General features: G+C 34.5%; 2 protein-coding genes across 3 annotated transcripts in view; one reads left to right on the top strand and one right to left on the bottom strand.

Moving 5' to 3' along the window:
* Positions 1-20000, top strand: part of LOC137653523 (glycoprotein-N-acetylgalactosamine 3-beta-galactosyltransferase 1-like) — a 170333-nt gene that overhangs the window by 29155 nt on the left and 121178 nt on the right. The gene's annotated exons all lie outside the window — the stretch shown is intronic.
* The window catches only part of LOC137653168 (glycoprotein-N-acetylgalactosamine 3-beta-galactosyltransferase 1-like), a 25208-nt gene continuing 6662 nt past the window's right edge, over positions 1455-20000 (bottom strand). Inside the window, exons 1-4 of one of the 2 annotated variants that reach the window (XM_068386546.1) lie at positions 17948-18041; positions 3558-4297; positions 2922-3268; positions 1455-1677 (exon numbers count right to left, since the gene is read on the bottom strand). In XM_068386546.1, the coding sequence (XP_068242647.1) occupies positions 1469-1677; positions 2922-3268; positions 3558-3682 (681 nt within the window). In that variant the 5' untranslated portion in view covers positions 3683-4297; positions 17948-18041 and the 3' untranslated portion in view covers positions 1455-1468. Of the gene's footprint in view, positions 1678-2921; positions 3269-3557; positions 4298-17947; positions 18042-20000 lie in introns of those variants that run through there. The other variant, XM_068386545.1, reaches the window with a different exon arrangement.

The raw sequence follows: 20000 nt of genomic DNA, 5'->3' as shown, positions 1-20000 counted from the left end.
AGATATATATATATATTCATCACTTAACCATGTTCGCGACCTTCCTCAGGATGCATATCAATAATAAACACGACTTGGGATGAATTCAGGACGAGGAAGTTATAGTAAGAGTGTTATGATATGTCTGTATCCATGGCGGTGGAGTGCACTATAATCAAATATTATTATTGGAACATGATTTGTATTGACCGAAATTCTTGTTTGGTATTGGATTATACTTTCTCTCACCCACCCCAAATCATTAATAGCTCTCTCTCTCTCTCTCTCTCTCTCTCTCTCTCTCTCTCTCTCTCTCTCTCTCTCTCTCTCTCTCTCTCTCTCTCTCTCTCTCATCTATATATAATATATATATATATATATATATTTATATATATATATGAGAGAGAGAGAGAGAGAGAGAGAGAGAGAGAGAGAGAGAGAGAGAGAGAGGAGAGAGAGACGAGAGAGAGATGAGGAGAGAGAGAGAGAGTGTTAGTATCAGCTAACGCGGTCGCTAAAATTAAACTGGTTTAGAACAGATAGAGAAATATGTAGAGATATCAAGTCTATGGATGGTAGTTAAAGAAACTTTTCATATATATATATATATATATATATATAGAGAGAGAGAGAGAGAGAGAGAGAGAGAGAGAGAGAGAGAGGGAGAGAGAGAGTAGAGAGAGAGAGAGAGAGAGAGAGAGAGGGTGGATTTCAAAGTTTTAATGGAAAACATTAACATGGGTGTACTTAGTAAATATGAAGCTAATTAATGTACAGTATTTATGTCATAACACAAAGAACAGTAAATCGTTTTACATGAGTTTCTTATCTCTTCCCTTTTCACATTCCCCATCTGACAGGTAATTCACCATGTACTGTATCAGTTCAGCTAATCAGTCAAATGAAGAGTCTGAGCTGTTATTAGTGATTAATGTATCAAAGCCACTAAGAAATGTAACTTTATGTTTGTACTATTCCCTCTTTAAGTTACACTGTTAAAAATTTGCCGTAAGAAAAAAGATAGAAATCTTGGAATAAATGTTGCCACACATATACCGTATTAAAAACGGATATATTGACGTTAGGGAGTGATGTTACGGTCACCCACCCGTAAAAGATAATAACTAAGTAGGGTAAAGATTATGGTCGCCTGTATTTTACTGATATACGATTTAGAGCAGTATTTTGTACGGAGAATTTCCGATTCAAATTGCGTCTTTTTAGTTGTAACTTAAAGATAATAACAACGTAGGGCAAAAATTACGGTCACCTGAGAGCAGTATATTTGTGCGAAGAATTTCCGATGAAAATTACGTTTTTTTTTTTTTTTTTTTTTTTTTTTTTTTTTTTTTTTTTTTTTTTTTTTTTTTTTTTTTTTTTAACTTAAAGATGATAACAAAGTAGGGTAAAAATTACGGTCACTTGTACTTTACTGGAATACGGCTGAGAACAGTATATTTGTACGGAGAATTTCAGCTTCAAATTAAGATTATTTCAGGTGTAAGGAAATTAATCTAATGGAGCCTGTTTGTTTATTTACCCTGTCCCAAGTGGAGAGGTGATTACCAGTTGCTTGCGGCTCGTCGGGGTCCAGGGCAGCAACGGCTGCTTGCAAGTTCTCTATCACAGCAAAGGTGTCGTCATCAGTCTTGAAGAACCAATCGTAATCTTCGCGGTGGTTGTACGCCCACTCGAAACCTGATAATGCACAAGATAATAGTGAAGACACTTAAGTTTAAAGAAAATCATGATGAAAGTTGTGGTGAAAGAGAGGAGGCTACGAAGGGTATGTGGAATGATATAATGGTAACTGGAGATGATTGAAATAAGTTAAAGGTCGGTGAAAGTGATTGTAAATGTATGAAAGGGAGAAACGTTGGAGGCAAGATATCAGGAAGAATTTCATCTTAGTAGGTAGAGGCTATGAATATGAAGTCCTGCATGCTAATTTGAATATTAGAAGAATGGATAGTTGATTTTAGTGTTATGAACGCCAATAGAATGAAAAATAAGTTAATCATTGGCAAGGTCAGAAGAACCTATGCAATAATTCATGAACAAAAGACTCAAACTGAAGTCAAGTATGATAGTTGAATGTGCTTGAAAGAAAACTTAAACACTGCTCATACGGATTGTCTTCGTAGTAAATATTTAGCTTCAAAGGGAGAAATATTGAGGTATAATTAAATGTAGTCAAATGATAACCCTCAATAACTATAGACCATAGTGCTTTAGGTGGTGTGGTCATGCAACGAAAATTGTATATGATGGGTATCTAAAAAACGTACGTAATTTGGAAACCCTAAGGAGTAGGATAGGAGACCTAGGATAAGCTGAACCTGAAAAAATCTCTTAATTCAAACTCTTTTTGAAAAATAGTGAAAAACTTAGCAGTGAAATATCCACAATATATAGGTCTAAGAGACTTGCAGAATAGTAATTAAGATGCTGGTGGTACGATTTGCATGTATTTAAAGCTGATTTCTGGTTTAATGGTTAATGCAATAGTGAACGCTGTCTTTTTTCTGATGTTGCATTAAAGATATTTTTACGAGAAGGATTATGCCCTTAAGGACCTTCCACACGAGGGGCAATTGCACGGCAGGAAGACAATGTTACCAATTTTGTTGTTTGGGTGACGATCACGAGTGTAAATGACGTAGACGAAGTGCTCATGCCTGCTGATGAGGCATAGGATGGACGCCTGACTATTGTCTGACACAACTCTGACTGCACTCTGCCCTTTGCCCGCCGTTTGGCCCAAGTCATAACTTCACCTGTCTGTGCCTACTGTCTGCCCTGGAATGTTTGATCTGGTAACACTGTTTCAAAGCAAAAGAGTTACAGGCAAATCAGAGTGCCCTTCCTAAATTTGCCCCTCCTTGGTGAATTGGAATTTTTTTTCCAGTTATATGTGGACATCATACCCATATATCACTCACCTTGCTTCACTTTTCCCCACAGCTGATGATAGGAGGTAGCACCAGGTGTGAGGATGGTGCGAGGTAATCTGAAATCCCTCCTCGTCGTAAGGAACACGGACTCCGTACAGTGGCGAGCCCAAGTCACGGCCACGTGACTCGCTCTCTCGTCATGGTAGTCTGGTGACGTGACGATTAGGCACAGGATTCTAGGCAGTTTTTGAAATGATTTTGGACTTGTATTCGCTTTCCCCATTCCTCTCCTTCCTTCATTTCCGCCTGCGAATTCATTCACGCCCAATTTGTTTTTCTCAGGACGTTCCATCACAGGTAAAGATGGATCCGGAAGCAGTAAGAGCAGATAGTCGCTGCAAGTTAAAACCAAAAGTATAATAATTATCATCGTGTAACTCAATGTAAGATTCTTTGAGCACTGTCTTTAATATGGTTAAATTCAAACTATTGGAATGAAATAGAAAATTCAAGCGGGACCAATTCGTTTCGAAAGTAGTCACCAAGCAGGAATTCTCCAATTGAAAAAGTCATATTATTTGCATGAATGAATAATGAGCATGGAAATCATCTTTGGTCTGGTCTATACTTTATTTTATTATAGTAAAAAATACATTTATATAAGAAAAATGATTGATTACCAACCTGTAAAAGTAGATGACTCCTGCAAGGTGCACTGTCAAAACGACGACAATGAATCCTATGATTATGAACAAGGCAGTCGTCACCTTTTTGATTTTCAGTATCCGCATTATAACTGACCAAGACATCGCCTTCTATATTCAAAACTATCTTATTTTGATCACTGATTTTCATCGTTATTTTCTGTCTTATTATGTTTCAAAAATATGGTTTCTTTTACTGAAAAAACCATTTGGCTTTTTTAAACAGGCTGACATAAGTCTTTTTATAGTTATATATCAATTATCTGTTTTAATGTTGTTAATGTTTTTTAAAATATTTTATTTTGATTTTTCATTACTTATTCATTTATTTCCATATCTCCTTTCCTCACTGGGCTATTTTTCCCTGTTGGGGCCCTTGGGACTATAGCATCTTGCTTTTCCAACTCGGGTCGTAACTTGGCTAGTAATGATGATAATAATAATAATGAAAATTGATGAATTTTAGATTAGTATCTTGTATCAAAAATAATCTTTTTTGACATATTCTTAATAAATTATTTAGGTAATCTTTTTTATTGTCTGTTTCTATCACTTTTTGATATTTTGAGAAGTAGAGTCTCACGTGGAAAAAAAAATATAACCAAAATGGATTTTAAAGTAGCTGATCACGAACATCTATAATTTCTGAAGTTTTCCGATGAAAGTTTCTAAGATGTTTCAGCCTCCAAGTGTCGATGTCCGTTGAGTTTATTTTCATATCTAGAAGAAAAAAAAACTCATTAGCATAAAATTAACAATGAAAGTAATAACACTTATAATTGCAATAGATAACATAAAACATTAACAACATTAATGATAGAAACAATAATAAAGGAAACAGTTCATTGTCTTACAAATAGAATTCCAATAAAGGACTTTAAATATGCCATGTATTTTTTTTCGAATTTTGAAGGAGGCTCCTCCTGGCTAGTACAGTAGTAGCATGTTTGCCCAGCATTTGCATGACAGCAGATCGATCCCCGCCAGGCACCGTGAGTTTAAGCTATTTACTTGGGAAGCCACTTCTGTGGTTATGCACCACAGTGGGGGATTGGGCTTGCCCGGCTGACGTTCTGGTGAGTATCTATTCTGATAAAACTGGAACTGAAACCAGACACCTTTAACCTTTCTTAGATGTGTTTTATTGTATGAAATACAATCAAGGAAACGGATAGAATGAATATAAGCGATAGGTTACTGATATTAGAATTTTGTCTTTCCCAGGCATGATATACATGTAGGCCTATGTGTATTTTTTGCCTTATGCAAACAATTATCAATACACTGACAGCTTCATACACCCGCTCACACTCCCAGAAGTGTAAGAAATCTCCCGTACATCATCAGTCAACCTCTTAAAATACACGTGTTTTCAAGCAATTATTATTATTATTATTACTTGCTAAGCTACAGCCCTAGTTGGAAAAGCAGGATGTTATAAGCCCAGGGGCTCCAAAAGGGAAAATAGCTCAGTCAGGAAAGAAAAAAAGGATAATGAAATATTTCAGGAAGAGTAACAACATTAATATAAATATCTCCTATATAAACTATACAAACTTTAACAAAACAAGAGGAAGAGAAATAAGATAGAAGAGTGTGCTTGAGTGTACCCTCAAGCAAGAGAACTCTAAACCAAGGCAGTGGAAGACCATGGTACAAAGGTTATGGCACTACCCAAGACTAGAGAACAATGGTTTGATTTTGGAGTGTCCTTCTCCTAGAAGAGCTGCCTACCATAGCTCAAGAGTCTCTTCTACCCTTACCAAGAGGAAAGTGGCCACTGAACAATTACAGTGCAGTAGTTAACCCCTTGGGTGAAGAAGAATTGTTTGATAAATTGTGTTGTCAGGTGTACGAGGACAGAGGAGAATATGTAAAGAATAGGCCAGACTATTCAGTGCGTGTGTAGGCAAAGGGAAAATGAACCGTAACCAGAGTGAAGGATCCAATGTTGTACTGTCTGGCCAGTCAAAAGACCCCATAATTTTCTAGCGGTAGTATCTCAACGGGTGGCTGGTGCCAATATAAAGGCCCATCCTTGCTAATTCCTGATCCAATGCCCATCACTCTCTAGTAATTTCTTCTGACCAAAGTCATCTTTGGAATGTTTCTTAATATGTTTTACCTTATTAGTTTTTGAGCTACATGATCTATTTAAGCTATTCATGGTTTGTCATCGACATGCAACTATTTGACCACGTGACCTTTATATATATATATATATATATATATATATATATATATATATATATATATATATATATATATAAATATATATATATATGTATATATACTGTATATATATATATAGGAAATGCCCCTTGCTAAATCCTATTATTATTATTATTATCATTATTAAGCTACAACCATAGTTGGAAAAGCAGAATGCTATAAGCCCAGGGCGCCAAGAGGGAAAATAGCCCAGTGAGGAAAGGAAGCAAGGAACAATAAAATATTTTAAGAACAGTAACATTAAAATAAATATCTCTTAAATAAACTATAAAAACTAACAAAACAAGAGGCAGAGAAATAAGATAGAATAGTGTGCCCGAGTGTGCCCTCAAGGAAGAGAACTCTAACCCAAGACAGTGGAAGACCATGGTACAGAGGCTATGGCACTACCCAAGACTAGAGAACAATGGTTTGATTTTGGAGTGTCCTTCTCCTAGAAGAGCTGCTTACCATAGGTAAAGAGTCCCTTCATCAGCGATCAAATCTTAGTTTGCTAAGAAGGATATTTTGAAAGAAAATTTATTGTTACCATTGTTTTACTATCTACCGATACAATTGACCTCAAATAAAAAAGAATTAATACCGTATCTAAGACTCATTTTCTATTATAAACAGAAAAAAGTACATGTTAATGGCGAGATTATCTTATATTTTACATCCTATATCTTATATCTTATATTTTATATGTATAGAGAAGCAACCTATCCAGGGCTAATCCTATAACACGTGTTCACAAATGACCTAGAAGAATTTTTTTTCTTTTTTTTTAACTCGGTCTCCATTGGATTTCTGTTTGCCCCGATAACGCTTATCGACATTTGTAAGTGTTATAACGTGGTAAGAACATGTCATATTTTAATCCATGTTAAGCAATTACGTTCGAAAGCAAGAGAAAGGTTGGGGGGGGGGTGGGTGGAGGGGGTTAGCCGTTGCCATCAAACCATAGGAAATGTACAATTTTACACTTCGATTTTCCGACCGATATCATAAACGAATGAGGAGCATGAAGTAAAAATAACACTAGTGCTGGGGTTTTGCTAATATTAAGGAACTGACTTTTAGATGGAAATATTTGTGAAATTATATATATATATATATATATATATATAATATATATATATATATATATATATATATATATATAAAGTGTATATACATATATATTACATATGTATATATATACATATATATCGTACATATATATATATATATATATATATATATATATATATATATATATATATATATATATATATAGAGAGAGAGAGAGAGAGAGAGAGAGAGAGAGAGAGAGAGAGAGAGAGAGAGAGAGAGAGAGAGAGAATTAGGTATTTATATACAATTTGTTTGATTAAATTTACTTTTTTTCATTTAGATATAGTTATTCTCCATCTTCGTTGCAACCAGTCTCTGCCTACTTTGAAATATCTAGTTATAGCGTATTATTCGGCTTGATTTCAACACACTATGTGGTGCGGAAATTATAATGTACAGTCAAAAGCAAATGTCCTGTCGTCTCCAGTCCCCTTCTGTCACCCCCAATAACTATAGAATCCCGAATTTCAGGTGTAGAAGAGTTTGGTTGTTAGGGGGAGGGCAACGGGCGGGGGGAGGACGACGGTGGGCCGGGGAAGTCCTTGTTAGAGCTGTAAGGGGTGTGATGGTAGGGGAACCACGAAAAATTATGGATGAACGTAAGTTAAGTATAATTTCTCCAGATCTTAATTCTATCATAATAATGATTCTAACTTATAATTATATGGTATATTTGTTGTGTTATTTGCTATGCCATTCTCACGAACAACTTGTTGACAAAAAGATAGATGTTTAGTTTGGAAATATATTTTGACCCGACTAAAAAATCCTTCGTAAACACAAACTAAGAGTCCCCCCCCCCTCTCTCTCTCTCTCTCTCTCTCTCTCTCTCTCTCCTCTCTCTCTCTCTCTCTCTCTCTCTCTCTCTCTCTCTCTTCCATATATATATATATATATATATATATATATATATATATATATATATATACTATATATATATATATATATATCAAATGTTACTTGGGATATAACGAAAAGGAGACAAAGACAGAAATTGATTGTTAAAAAGTTTTTGAGAAGGTAATAAAAATTACAAGATAGAGCATGCTTAAGATTCCAGTATTGTTAGTGAAGTAAAAAGAGAAGCCATGAATGACTGGAGAGAGTATCTAAGCAGGAAAGCAGATACGGCTGACGAAGATATGAATACAATGAGAGTCTATGTTGTAGGAAATGCTAATTGAATCATTAATAAAATATCTATTGGGGAAAAGGAGAAGCATATACCCTTTATAAAGGGGGCTGGATCTGTTATAACAACAAAAGATGAAGAAAGGCAACGTTGAATGGAACACTTAAGTGAGGTCATGGATAGAGGATATGAAGAGAATAAGTTGATTGTTATACCTAAAGTTGAGGGAGACCTTGATGTGCCCATGAATGAATTCAAAGTGTTTGAAATCGAGGTGTCATTTAAAAACTAAAGATATGGAAAGTGCCTGGATACGATGGAATAACTACTGAGATGATATTGGCCGAAAATGATATGACTCCCAGAATACTAAAAAGATTTTTTTGTAGGCAATTAAAGGTGATCTGACTGATGGCAATAATTTCAGAGACATAACACTTACGTCAGTACTCATGAATGTATACAGTATGCTCATTCTAAAGAGACTAGAGAGAAAGACTGATGAAAAGCTGAGATGAACAAGCAAGATTTCGAAAAGGTAGAAGTTGTACTGATCAAATTTTTATTTTAAGAAATGTGATATATCAATGGGTAGAATACAGAAATCCACTTTTGTTGGCATTTGTGGACTATCAGAAACTTGTATGGAGAATCCTAGATTATGTAGTTCCTCTTAAATATGTAAATTTAATTTAAGTATATTCATGAGCATAGCAAGTGCAAAGTTAATGTTACTGAATCCTTCTCTCTGGTTACGGTTCTTTCCCTCGGCCTACACAGACACCGAATAGTCTGGCTTATTCTTAACAGATTCTCCTCTGTCCTCATATACCCGACAACACTGAGATTACCAAACAATTCTTCTCTCAAGGGATTAACTACTGCACTGTAATTGCACAGTGGCTTTACTTTCCTCCTTGTAAGGGTAAAAGAGACTCTTTAGCTATGGTAAGCAGCTCTTCTAGGAGGACACTCCAAAATCAAACCCTTGTTCTCTACTCTTGAGTAGTGCCATAGCCTCTGTGCCATGGTCTTCCGCTGTCTTGTGTTAAGTTCTCTTACTTGAGGGTACACTCGGGCACACTGTTCTATCTGGTTTCTCTTCCTCTTGTTTTGTTAAAGTTTTTATTGTTTATACAGGCAAATATTTATTTTAATGTAACTGTTCTTAAAATATTCTATTTTTCCTTGTTTCCTTTCCTCACTGGGCTATTTTCCCTGTTGGGTCCCTTGTGCTTATAGCATCCTGGTTTTCCAACTAGGGTTGTAGCTTAGCATTTAATAATAATAGAAATGATAAAATGAATTTCCAGTGAACAGTGGAGTACTCCAAGGGAATGTGTTGTTACCTATATTTATCCTCCCCGTGGATTTTGCAATGCATAAAACAGGTGGGGATAGTTGAGAAGGATTGGACTGGATAAGTAACAGGAAATTAGCTAACGTAGAGTATGCTAATGACATTGTCCTTATTAGCAGTATACCACAGGACTTGCAAAACCTGCTTACCAGAATGCATAAATATGACATGAAGTTGGGTTCAAGATAAATAGAAGAAAGACAGAGATAAGGAGAATGGAATATGCATTGGAAGATGAAATATTGGAATGAGAGAGGATTAATGAGGTGGAGTCATTTAAATATTTAGGACTATGATCTCTAATAAAGGATCTTTAGAATTTGAGTTAAATGAAAGATTAAAAAAAAGCAAATCCGTCAATGGGTAGGTTATGTAAAAATTGGAAATGAAATTGCGTGAGATTTCTTTTAAAAATCAGTATATATAGCATATCAGTTGAGTGAGATTGGTGTTACGGTATGAACATAAGTCATGGTATGACAATGAAACACTATCCAACATATATTGTAGATTTGAGAGAAAAGCCTTCAAAAGAATATTGGTAGTTAATTGGCAGGACATGATTAGAAATGAAATTATAAGAGATTACCCGAGTGTCAAATGTGGATGAGATCAAAGAAAAGGGTAGATGGAGATGGTCTGGACATGTTCTTCGCACTCCCCAAGAGAGATTAGTTCACCAAACTTTCAACTGGGCTCCGAAAAGCACTGGGAGGGTTGGAAGACACAGACTTACATGGCTGAGGACTATGAAACGTAAAGTAGGAGATGAATGAATGGAGACGTAGTGATTTAAAAGCTCACGATAGAGACGACTGGCAAAATCAAAACAAAGCCCTTTGCGTCTATAGGCGTAGGAGATGATGATTTTTATATATATATATATATATATATATATATATATATATATATATATATATATATATATATATATATATATACACACACACATATATATATATATATATATATACACACACACACACACATATATATATATATATATATATATATATATATATATATATATATATATATATATATATATATATATATATAGATCGAAAGGTTTGCATTCTAAAGGCGTAAATGGTGGGGCGGGGCAGAGGAAGCGTTCTGTTACTGGAAAGGAAGCATTTTATTTGAAAGTAATAGGGAACCGATGTCTCATGTCAAATTACCACGTGTCGGTTCAAAACAACTGCTTAATGCGGTAACAGACCTGGGACTTTTCCAGCGTTCCAACACAGCCACGCTTTAACTAGACTTTTCCAATCATTACCCCATATGAATAGGATAAGGGCAGCATATAATTGAAATGTAGTGGTTTTTATCACGCTTTATGTGTTTTTGTCATCAGATTAGTAGGAAATCAACTGTGCGTTATGCTGAAAGCAGCCAGCCCGCACGAGGGTATTTCCGAACAGTGTTTAACCAGGGGCAAGGTGGCCGTTGCCATATTAACTGACGTCATGACTTCGGCTCCCCATTCAATATCGTTCATCAGTATCATAGTATTTTTGGCAATCATTCGAAATTATTATTACGTTGTATAGACCCATTTGTTGTGTTATTCGATATAACATTCTACCAGAAGAGTTTATCGCTAAAATAATGACTTTTGGAATAATTTGTAAATTTTGGTCAGACTGAAAAACCTTAATCATGCACATTTCACGAGTCCAATAACAATTCATTTTCTTTAGATAGCATAGCAACAATTGGTATGCAGCAGTTCAGCATATAAGAACATTACTTCTTTCTGTCCGTTGGTTCTCTCTCCCAAACATTACACTAGCCATCCACAATGGTTTTATGAGTTAACCAATCACAGAGTGCTTGTTTCACGCATATGATGATATTTTAGCATATCACCTTTTAATTAAAAACCCTCAAAGAAAATACCATTGCATTACCTAAGTCAACATTTGAGAGAGAGAGAGAGAGAGAGAGAGAGAGAGAGAGAGAGAGAGAGAGAGAGAGAGTCATTAACATGTCATCAGTAACAATATTTCAAGCATTAAGTGACCTGTCTATAGAATCTACAAACTACAGTAGAATTCATTTGTGGTGGCACACACTTTCTTACCTTAATGTAAACCGCATCTTTAGGAAAAAAAAAAAAAAATACTTAACGAGACCACAAAAGCTATGAATACATCTAACTATCATTACATATTGTAAGCTAGGAGAATATATAAAGTAATATGAAGATGATTTGTAATATTCTTGGTCTCAGATGATTGACTTTCCACACAATCATAAGTTTTCCTTGAAATATTTTGCTCATATATGCTGAATTGTTTCAAACCAATTATTGATATGCTATCTTGAGAAAATGAATTGTTATCGGATTTGTGAATTATGTATGGGTAAGGTTTTTCATTCAGACCAAAATTTACAAATTATTATAGCGAATAACATTGTCGGAATATTATATAGAATAACACAACATATAGGTTATACAACGTAATTATAATTTGGAATCATTACTAAAAAAATTATGATACTGGTGAATCGATATTGAATTACTTTCAAACAAAATGACTCCTTTCTCGTAACCACTCCAAAAAAACAAATCTGCCTACCCCACACTTTCCGCATCTAGAATCACACTCTTTATATATATATATATATATATATATATATATATATATATATATATATATATATATATATATATATATATATATACACGTATATATACATATATATAATATATATGTGTTGATGAATATATTTATTTATTTATATAAATATATATATATATATATGTATATATAAATATTTATATAAATATATATATATACATATATATATATATATATATATATATATATATATATATATATATATATATATATATATATATATATATATGGAGAGAGAGAGAGAGAGAGAGAGAGAGAGAGAGAGAGAGAGAGAGACTCCTAGTTTGTGTTTACGAAAGATTTTTTAGTCGGGTCATGATATATTTCCAAACTAAACATCTATCTTTTTGTCAACAAGTTGTTCGTGAGAATGGCATAGCAAATAACACAACAAATATACCATATAATTATAAGTTAGAATCATTATTATGATAGAATTAAGATCTGGAGAAATTATACTGAATTTACGTTCATCCATAATTTTTCGGGGTTCCCCTACCATCACACCCCTTACAGCTCTAACAACTGATAAGTACTTCTCCGGCCCACCGTCGCCCCCCCCCCCCCCTAACAACCAAACTCTTCTACACCTGAAATTCTGGAATATATAGATATTGGGGTGACAGAGGGGAACTGGAGACGACAGGACATTTGCTTTTGACTGTACATATAGGAGTAGCCAATGTACTTGGTCGTAAGAAAAGTTATTCGCCTGATAAAACATTATGGCAGATAGATGAAACTCCTACAAAAAATAAGTTAGGCTGATGGCCGTGAAGATATTGTATAGGAATTTAAGGAAAATGAAATATTCACTTATATTCATGCACGCTTCTTTTTATAATAAGAGTTAATAACATCATTATCCATTGTCATTTTTACCGCTAAAAGAAGCAAACATTCGCTAATAACTTATAATTTACAATAATTAACGCTCGGTACGCTTGGGCATACTATTATATCTAATTTCTCTTCCTCTTGTTTTGTTAAAGTTTTTATAGCGTATATAGGAAATATTTATTTTAATGTTGATACTGTTCATAAAATATTTTTTTTTTTCCTTTCCTCACTGGGCTATTTTCCCTGTTGGGGCTCCTGGGCTTATAGCATCCTACTTTTCCAACTAGGACTGTAGCTTATCAAGTAATAATGATAATAATAGTAATAATAATCATTATTAACGAATCATAGAACCAGAATATCGCTTCCTGCATAACGTAAACTATAAGCAAATGCTAACTGAAAACATCTGTTCAACCCTCATTACAGAACGTTAACATCTGTTAACATCTGTCTTTTATGTACACTGTCACCTCTTTTCTTTGAATGATTATTGCTTTGTTGGGAAACCCACCTTGATAGTTTATTATCTAATCTCTTTCCCTTCATTCCAATGTTTATCATTGATTTCAATGTTTATCATGTCATTCCTGAAGGACAAACTCAAGACTGCTTATGGTCTTAAATACGCTTCACATTGAACTTCATATGTTTTTTAAAATTTTAATGGATACTGCCTGCATCTACAGATAGATAAACAGTTCACAGGTGCACAATTCTAACCTTAAACCTGATCGTGCTTCAAGGTGTGATAGCTAAAAGTTGTATACCAATATTTCCACCAAATTTTAGAGGGTCTGGCATGAAGCTGGGTAATAAAGCTTTTGTGTGGCACCTCTATATTTTATGACTCAGAGTATGCCTTTACTTTGCTGAAATATTGCCATTACATTAACTTGCTGTACCATCTAATCGACACCAAGACAATTAAAAAAGAAAAAAAAAAGTTCTTCTCATGATTTTCATCTTGCAGAGTGTAACTTTCTTTGGCAAGAAAGTTATTCCCGATAATCAAGCCCCTTTCCAAAAAGGCTTCAACAAAAATAGCAGCTTTATTGCTGCCAACTGTTCCGTTTAGGCCTCATAGATTTAAAAGAAAAAATGTAGGAAAGCGATTGGTTTTCTCTGTTTTTCAAAGGTCGGTTGAAATTCTATACGAACAATCGGGGAAAATATTAACACGAAAAAACGTGTTTGATTGAGATTCTTATTACTTTCGCTAACGTCGTTGCAAAGGTTATGTTGTGATAGGCGTGTATTTATTTCTTTGTATGTCTGTCAGCGTGCTTGTGATTTGCATAACTCAAAAACTATTTGACCTAATCTCATGAAATTTGATGGGATGATTGGGTCAAAGGTCAAGGTCATAAAAGGTACAAAATGTCTTTCTGCCATATCGTGGCCAGTTTTTATCTTATTTGCTTGAAACTAGCGCGAAAATATGCACAATTCAATTGCCTATCTTGTGATATGCAACATGATATAGTGATGGCATTACCCTTGTTTATTCATGTTTGTATATTTGTTTGTTGTGGTTCACTTAACTCAAAAACTATTTGACCGAATCTCGTGAAATTTGGTGGGAAGATTGGCCATGATCCTAGGACAATTTGATTAGATTTTGGGAAGGATTGGGTCAAAGGTCAAGTTAATAAAAAGGACAAAAACTTCATTTTGCTATATCGTGGTCAATGTTTATCCGATTTGCATGGAGCTAGTTTTCATGGTATTAAATGTGGGGTTCGCAAAGGTATGCGCTCAACCGAGTGCCTGTTCTAGTTACTACTGTCATTTACTGCAGTGCGTGTATGGTATTTGCTTTAAACCCATAACTGGGGAGAATTGATCCGGGAATAATCGATACTAAACTTGTATCACCCACTAGAATGTTGAGGTATTATGCACCATATTAATATTGTATAATCCCTTTTATGTTCAATTTCAACGTGTCAGTCATGCTTTCAAATGCATAACTCATGCGTGCTTACTCCGGAAACTTTTCGCTTTGCCTGGGGTATATATGATACTTTATCATTTGCACTTCTGTGATGAATTTTTAAACACCTGACACGAAAAAATCCATTGTACCCGGAAATAGTGTAAATTAAGAGAAAAACTACATACTCTTCTTCGCCTAATTTAATAAATGCAGATCCATAGCCAGTACAAGTGCTTATAACATCGATTTCACGAGAAAATGTCATGTTATTATTAATATTATTATTATTACAAGCTAAACTATAACCCTAATTGGAAAAAAAGCAAGATGCTATAAGCGCAAAGGCTCCAACAGGGAAAAATAGCCCAGTGAAGAAAGGAAACAAAGAAATAAGCTACAAGAGAGTTAATAAACAATCAAATAAAAAAATGCTAAGAACAGTAACAATAAACTAGATCTTTCATATACAATTTATAAAAACTTCAAGTAAATATGAAATTTCAATTCCAAACCCTCAGAGAGCTTGCATGTTTGGAAAGAAGAGAGTCATTGTAGGTAAATTCTTTTTAGATCTGGAATTTATCAAAATACCATTTCTAAATGAAATTAAAATCGATAGGGATATTTTGGACTGGAGGGAATACATTAAGTATACCTAGGTTTCGTATATGATTCATTTTCCATATTGCAAACTTGAGTTTTTATCATAATTATACGAGGCTAGTTTGTAGTAGTAAGCAGTCTGTTAGATTTCATATTATTATTATTATTATTATTATTATTATTATTATTATTATTATTATTATTATTATTATTATTATTACTGTATTATCATTATTATTATTATTATTATTGTTGTTATTATTATTATTATTATTATTGTTTGCTAAGCTACAACCGTAGCTAGAAAAGAAGGATGCTATAAGGCCAGAGGCTCCAACAGGGAAAATAGCTTAGTGAGGAAAGGAAACAAGGAAAAATTAAATATTTTAAGAACAGACATACACACACACACACACACACACACACACATATATATATATATATATATATATATATATATATATATATATATATATATATGTGTGTGTGTGTGTGTGTGTGTGTGTATTTATTATAGGTTATAGGTGTATGTATATATACAGTATATATATATATATATATATATATATATATATATATATATATATATATATGTATATATTTATTATAGGTTATATATGTATGTATATATACAGTATATATATATATATATATATATATATATATATATATATATATATATATATATATATATATATATATATATATATTTATATTTATATTTATATATAAAGAATTAACTCTTAAAATCCTCATTATGACTTTTATGTCATTTTTTATATGTTATTTCACGTAATATTTCTCCTTCCATTTTATTTTGCAATCTATCTCCTTATGATTATAAAAAAAGACAAATACGGGAAACTGGGATAACAAAAGACAATCTTAAGTTTAAAGAGTCATCCTACCATCTGTACTTGTAAGTAACGTGTGGCGTGTAACGATTATCCCAAAGTCTTTCTTTGTGCGGGTTCCCATATGCTAACAGCTGCAAATGAATAAAGAATGGGCACTCCCTTACTTGGAGTACTCTAGAAATTCATATTTTATTACATTACAGTCATAAGGAGTGTGGAGGTTCATCTCCCATTCATAATGTTTGAAGGTACATGTCGATCGTAATTGTAGGAGTTGGTAACTAAAGATATTATTTCTTGGTTTCTGATTTTATCAATATATTATTTATTGATTTATCTTTGTTGTGAGCAAAATTTGGATTAATTTCATTCTAGTCTGTGTATATGACAAAATCATCCACAAGGTATACAACTAATTCTCTCTCTCTCTCTCTCTCTCTCTCTCTCTCTCTCTCTCTCTCTCTCTCTCTCTCTCTCTCTCTCTCAACGAAAGTAATTTTTTCAATAAAGTAAACATGTGTTAATGAGCGCTCCGCCTCTCCTCGCGTGCGGGAAACTTATTAAAGTATTATTTTAAACAAAACAAAGCTAATTTTTTTTTTCGTTACATCACAGAACATGTAAAGTATAAGTAATGAAATTTCCTCTGCTTTATTCTTTACTGTCTTTTTTTTTTAGCATAGAGCTGCAGTGTTCTATTACTTGACAATAATAGTAATGGATTATTATTATTATTATTATTATTATTATTATTATTATTATTATTATTATTATTATTATTATTATTATTATTATTCGCTAAGCTACAACCCTAGTTGGATAAGCAGAATGTTATAAGCCCGAGGGCTTCAACAGGGAAAATAACTCAGTGAAGAAAGGAAATAAGGAAACTAAGAGAAGTAATTAACAATTAAAATACTTTAATAACAGTAACATTAGAATAAATCTCATATATAAACTATAAAAACTTAAAAAAAAAAAACAGACGAAGAGAAATTAGATAGAATAGTGTGCCCGAGTGTACCCTCAAGCAAGAGAACTCTACCTCAAGATAGTGAAAGACCATGGTACAGAGGCTATGGCACTATCCAAGATTAGAGAACAATGGTTTGAGTGGAGTGGTAATCTGTGTTGTCAGGTGTATAAGGACAGAGGAGAATATGTGAAGAACATGCCAGACTATTCGGTTTGTGTGTAGGCAAAAGGAAAATAAGCTGTAACCAGAGAGAAGGATCCAACGTAGTACTGTCTGGCCAATCAAAAGACCCAATAACTCTCTAGCGGTAGTATCTCAACGGGTGGCTGGTCCTTGAGGCGGACTAATTTTTCATGTATAATGTTTTATATCGACTTTGAAATCTTAAAAAGTGTTTAATAACAAATTTAAGGAGACGTTTTGTTGGTTACAGGATTGATACTGTATCACCAAAGGAGTATTTTGTTCTTTATGGACTAACTTGTCAAAAGAAACTTTTTCGTTTGTTTAATTTTTGAAAAGGATCGAATCTGCATCTCAGTCTGGATCTTTGTTGATTTGTTACTTTTTGCAATTGGATTTTTAAACAATGATCATAGAAGTTCAATTGATTAGGTAATATTTATTTATATTTGATATCTATTCTAATGACTCATTTTAACATAAAACTGCAATGTTCTCTTACTTGGTTAGTTCTTGAGCGATACCGACATGTATAGATTGAGAGTCTTCTAAATTTCTCAACGTTATCGGCATCTTTAATTTCTCTCTTACACCTTAATTGAAAAGGGTCTACATCTTCTTGAATCCAGTGTAGGTTCTAATGCTAACAGTGAACCTCATACGGACCGATGTAGGTGTTACTAAAGGGTTTTTGCAGCGTCCCTGTTGGTCCCTAGCTGCACTCACTTTCTGTTTATTTTATCTTCGTTTTTTTTTTTCATTCTATTTTGACTTAACACTGCAACAATGGATTTAATCCCCCTAAACTCTTCAGCCTGAATCATCTCCACAGCCTGAATCACATCCTCAGTCTGAATCACATCCTCAGCCTGAATCACCTCCTCATGCTAATTTGCCTCAGTGTGAATCACATCTTCAGCCTGAATCACCTCCTCATGCTAATTTTCCTCCTCAGCCTGAATCACCTGCCCATCCTGAATTACTCCCTCATGGTGGATCACCACCTCAGGCTGAATCACTTCCACATCCTGAATCAATTCTGCTGGCAGAATCATCACCACAGGCGGAATCACTTCCTCAGCCTGAATCAATTCTTCTGGCTTAATCACCTCCTCAGCCTGAATTACCACCTCAGGCCGAATCGCTTCCTCAGCCTGAATCACCTCTTCAGACTGAATCGCTTCTTTAGGCTGAATCACCTTCTCATCTAAGAATTGCCACCTCAGGCTGACTCACTTCCTCAGCCTGAATCTCCACCTCCGCCTTAATTGCCACCCCAGCCTGAATCACCTCCCCAGTCTGAATCACCTCCTCAGCCTTGATTACCACCTCAGTCTGAATCACTTCCTCTGCCTGAAATGCCTCCTCAGTCTGAATCACTTCCTCTGCCTGAAATGCCTCCTCAGTCTGAATCACCTCCTCAAACTGAATCATCATCTCAGTCTGAATCACCTCTTCAAGCCTTAATCTCTTCAGGCTGAATCACCTCTTCAAGCCAGAGTCACATACTCAGCCTTAATTACCACTTCAGGCAGAATCACTTCCTCAGGCTGAATCACCTTCTCATTCTGAATCTCCTCAGTCTGAATCACCTCCTCAGTCTAAATCTCCTCAGTCTGAATCACCTCCTCAGTCTGAATCACCTCTTCAAGCCTTAATCACCTCAGGCTGAATCACTTCTTCAAGCCAGAATCACATACTCAACCTTAATTCCCACCTCAGGCAGGATTACCTCCTCGGTCTGAATCCCCTGTTCTGTCTGAATCACCTCCTCAGGCCCACCGCTGGGCCATGAAACCTTAAATTTATGAATCCAATAAAATCCTCTCCCTCCCCGGACCCCAGCGTCATTGACCTTCGTCTTGAAGTAGATACATCCTAACCTAATACAGTATAGTCGACAGCAAATTTTAGAAGTGGGTAATTTGAACACTCCACGTGTTACTGGAGTAAGCATAACAGGAAATCTCAATGAACTGACTTCTTTGTGCTGTTATTGTGGAAAGTGCATTCCAAACTCTATGCAAATGTGTGTTGTTTTTTTTCTACTTTACCTGTGAAGCTTCTTTTCGAGAGGCAAGTGTTTCCTACAGCATGTTTTGTGCGGTGCATTGCTTTGACAAAGAAAAGTATGCTTAAATCCTTCTACCTCCAATCTATTCCATATAGGTCTGTTCTGACTTACGAAATAGATATCTGTTCGAGGCTCGAGGGGAGGATGACAGGTTCATCCTTGCCAAGATTCTCGGACATGATGTGTCCTACGATGCGAGCGGCATTTTTAGATTTATTTCAGAAGCAGGTGTTCTGAAAACTATTTAACTTTTGTATTGACATCTTAACTTTTGTGGTTTTAATTGATATTCTTTTATTTTTTATATGTAATAAATAATATCGGCGTCAATTACCTTAGATGTCTGGATGCCATAAAACTTCAAATCAATCAATCAATCTATAGGTCTGTTCTCCATCTAGCGGGTCAACTTATTTGACGTTTTCCGTTTCCAATTTTTTTACTTCAATGAAAAACACCTCCTTGGGGTAGTCCTGTGGAA

The sequence above is a fragment of the Palaemon carinicauda genome, chromosome 14 (assembly GCF_036898095.1).
Source record: "Palaemon carinicauda isolate YSFRI2023 chromosome 14, ASM3689809v2, whole genome shotgun sequence".
Taxonomy (NCBI): Eukaryota; Metazoa; Arthropoda; class Malacostraca; order Decapoda; family Palaemonidae; genus Palaemon; species Palaemon carinicauda.
Note: the sequence above shows the minus strand (reverse complement) of the source record. Positions and strands in the feature narration are given on the sequence as shown.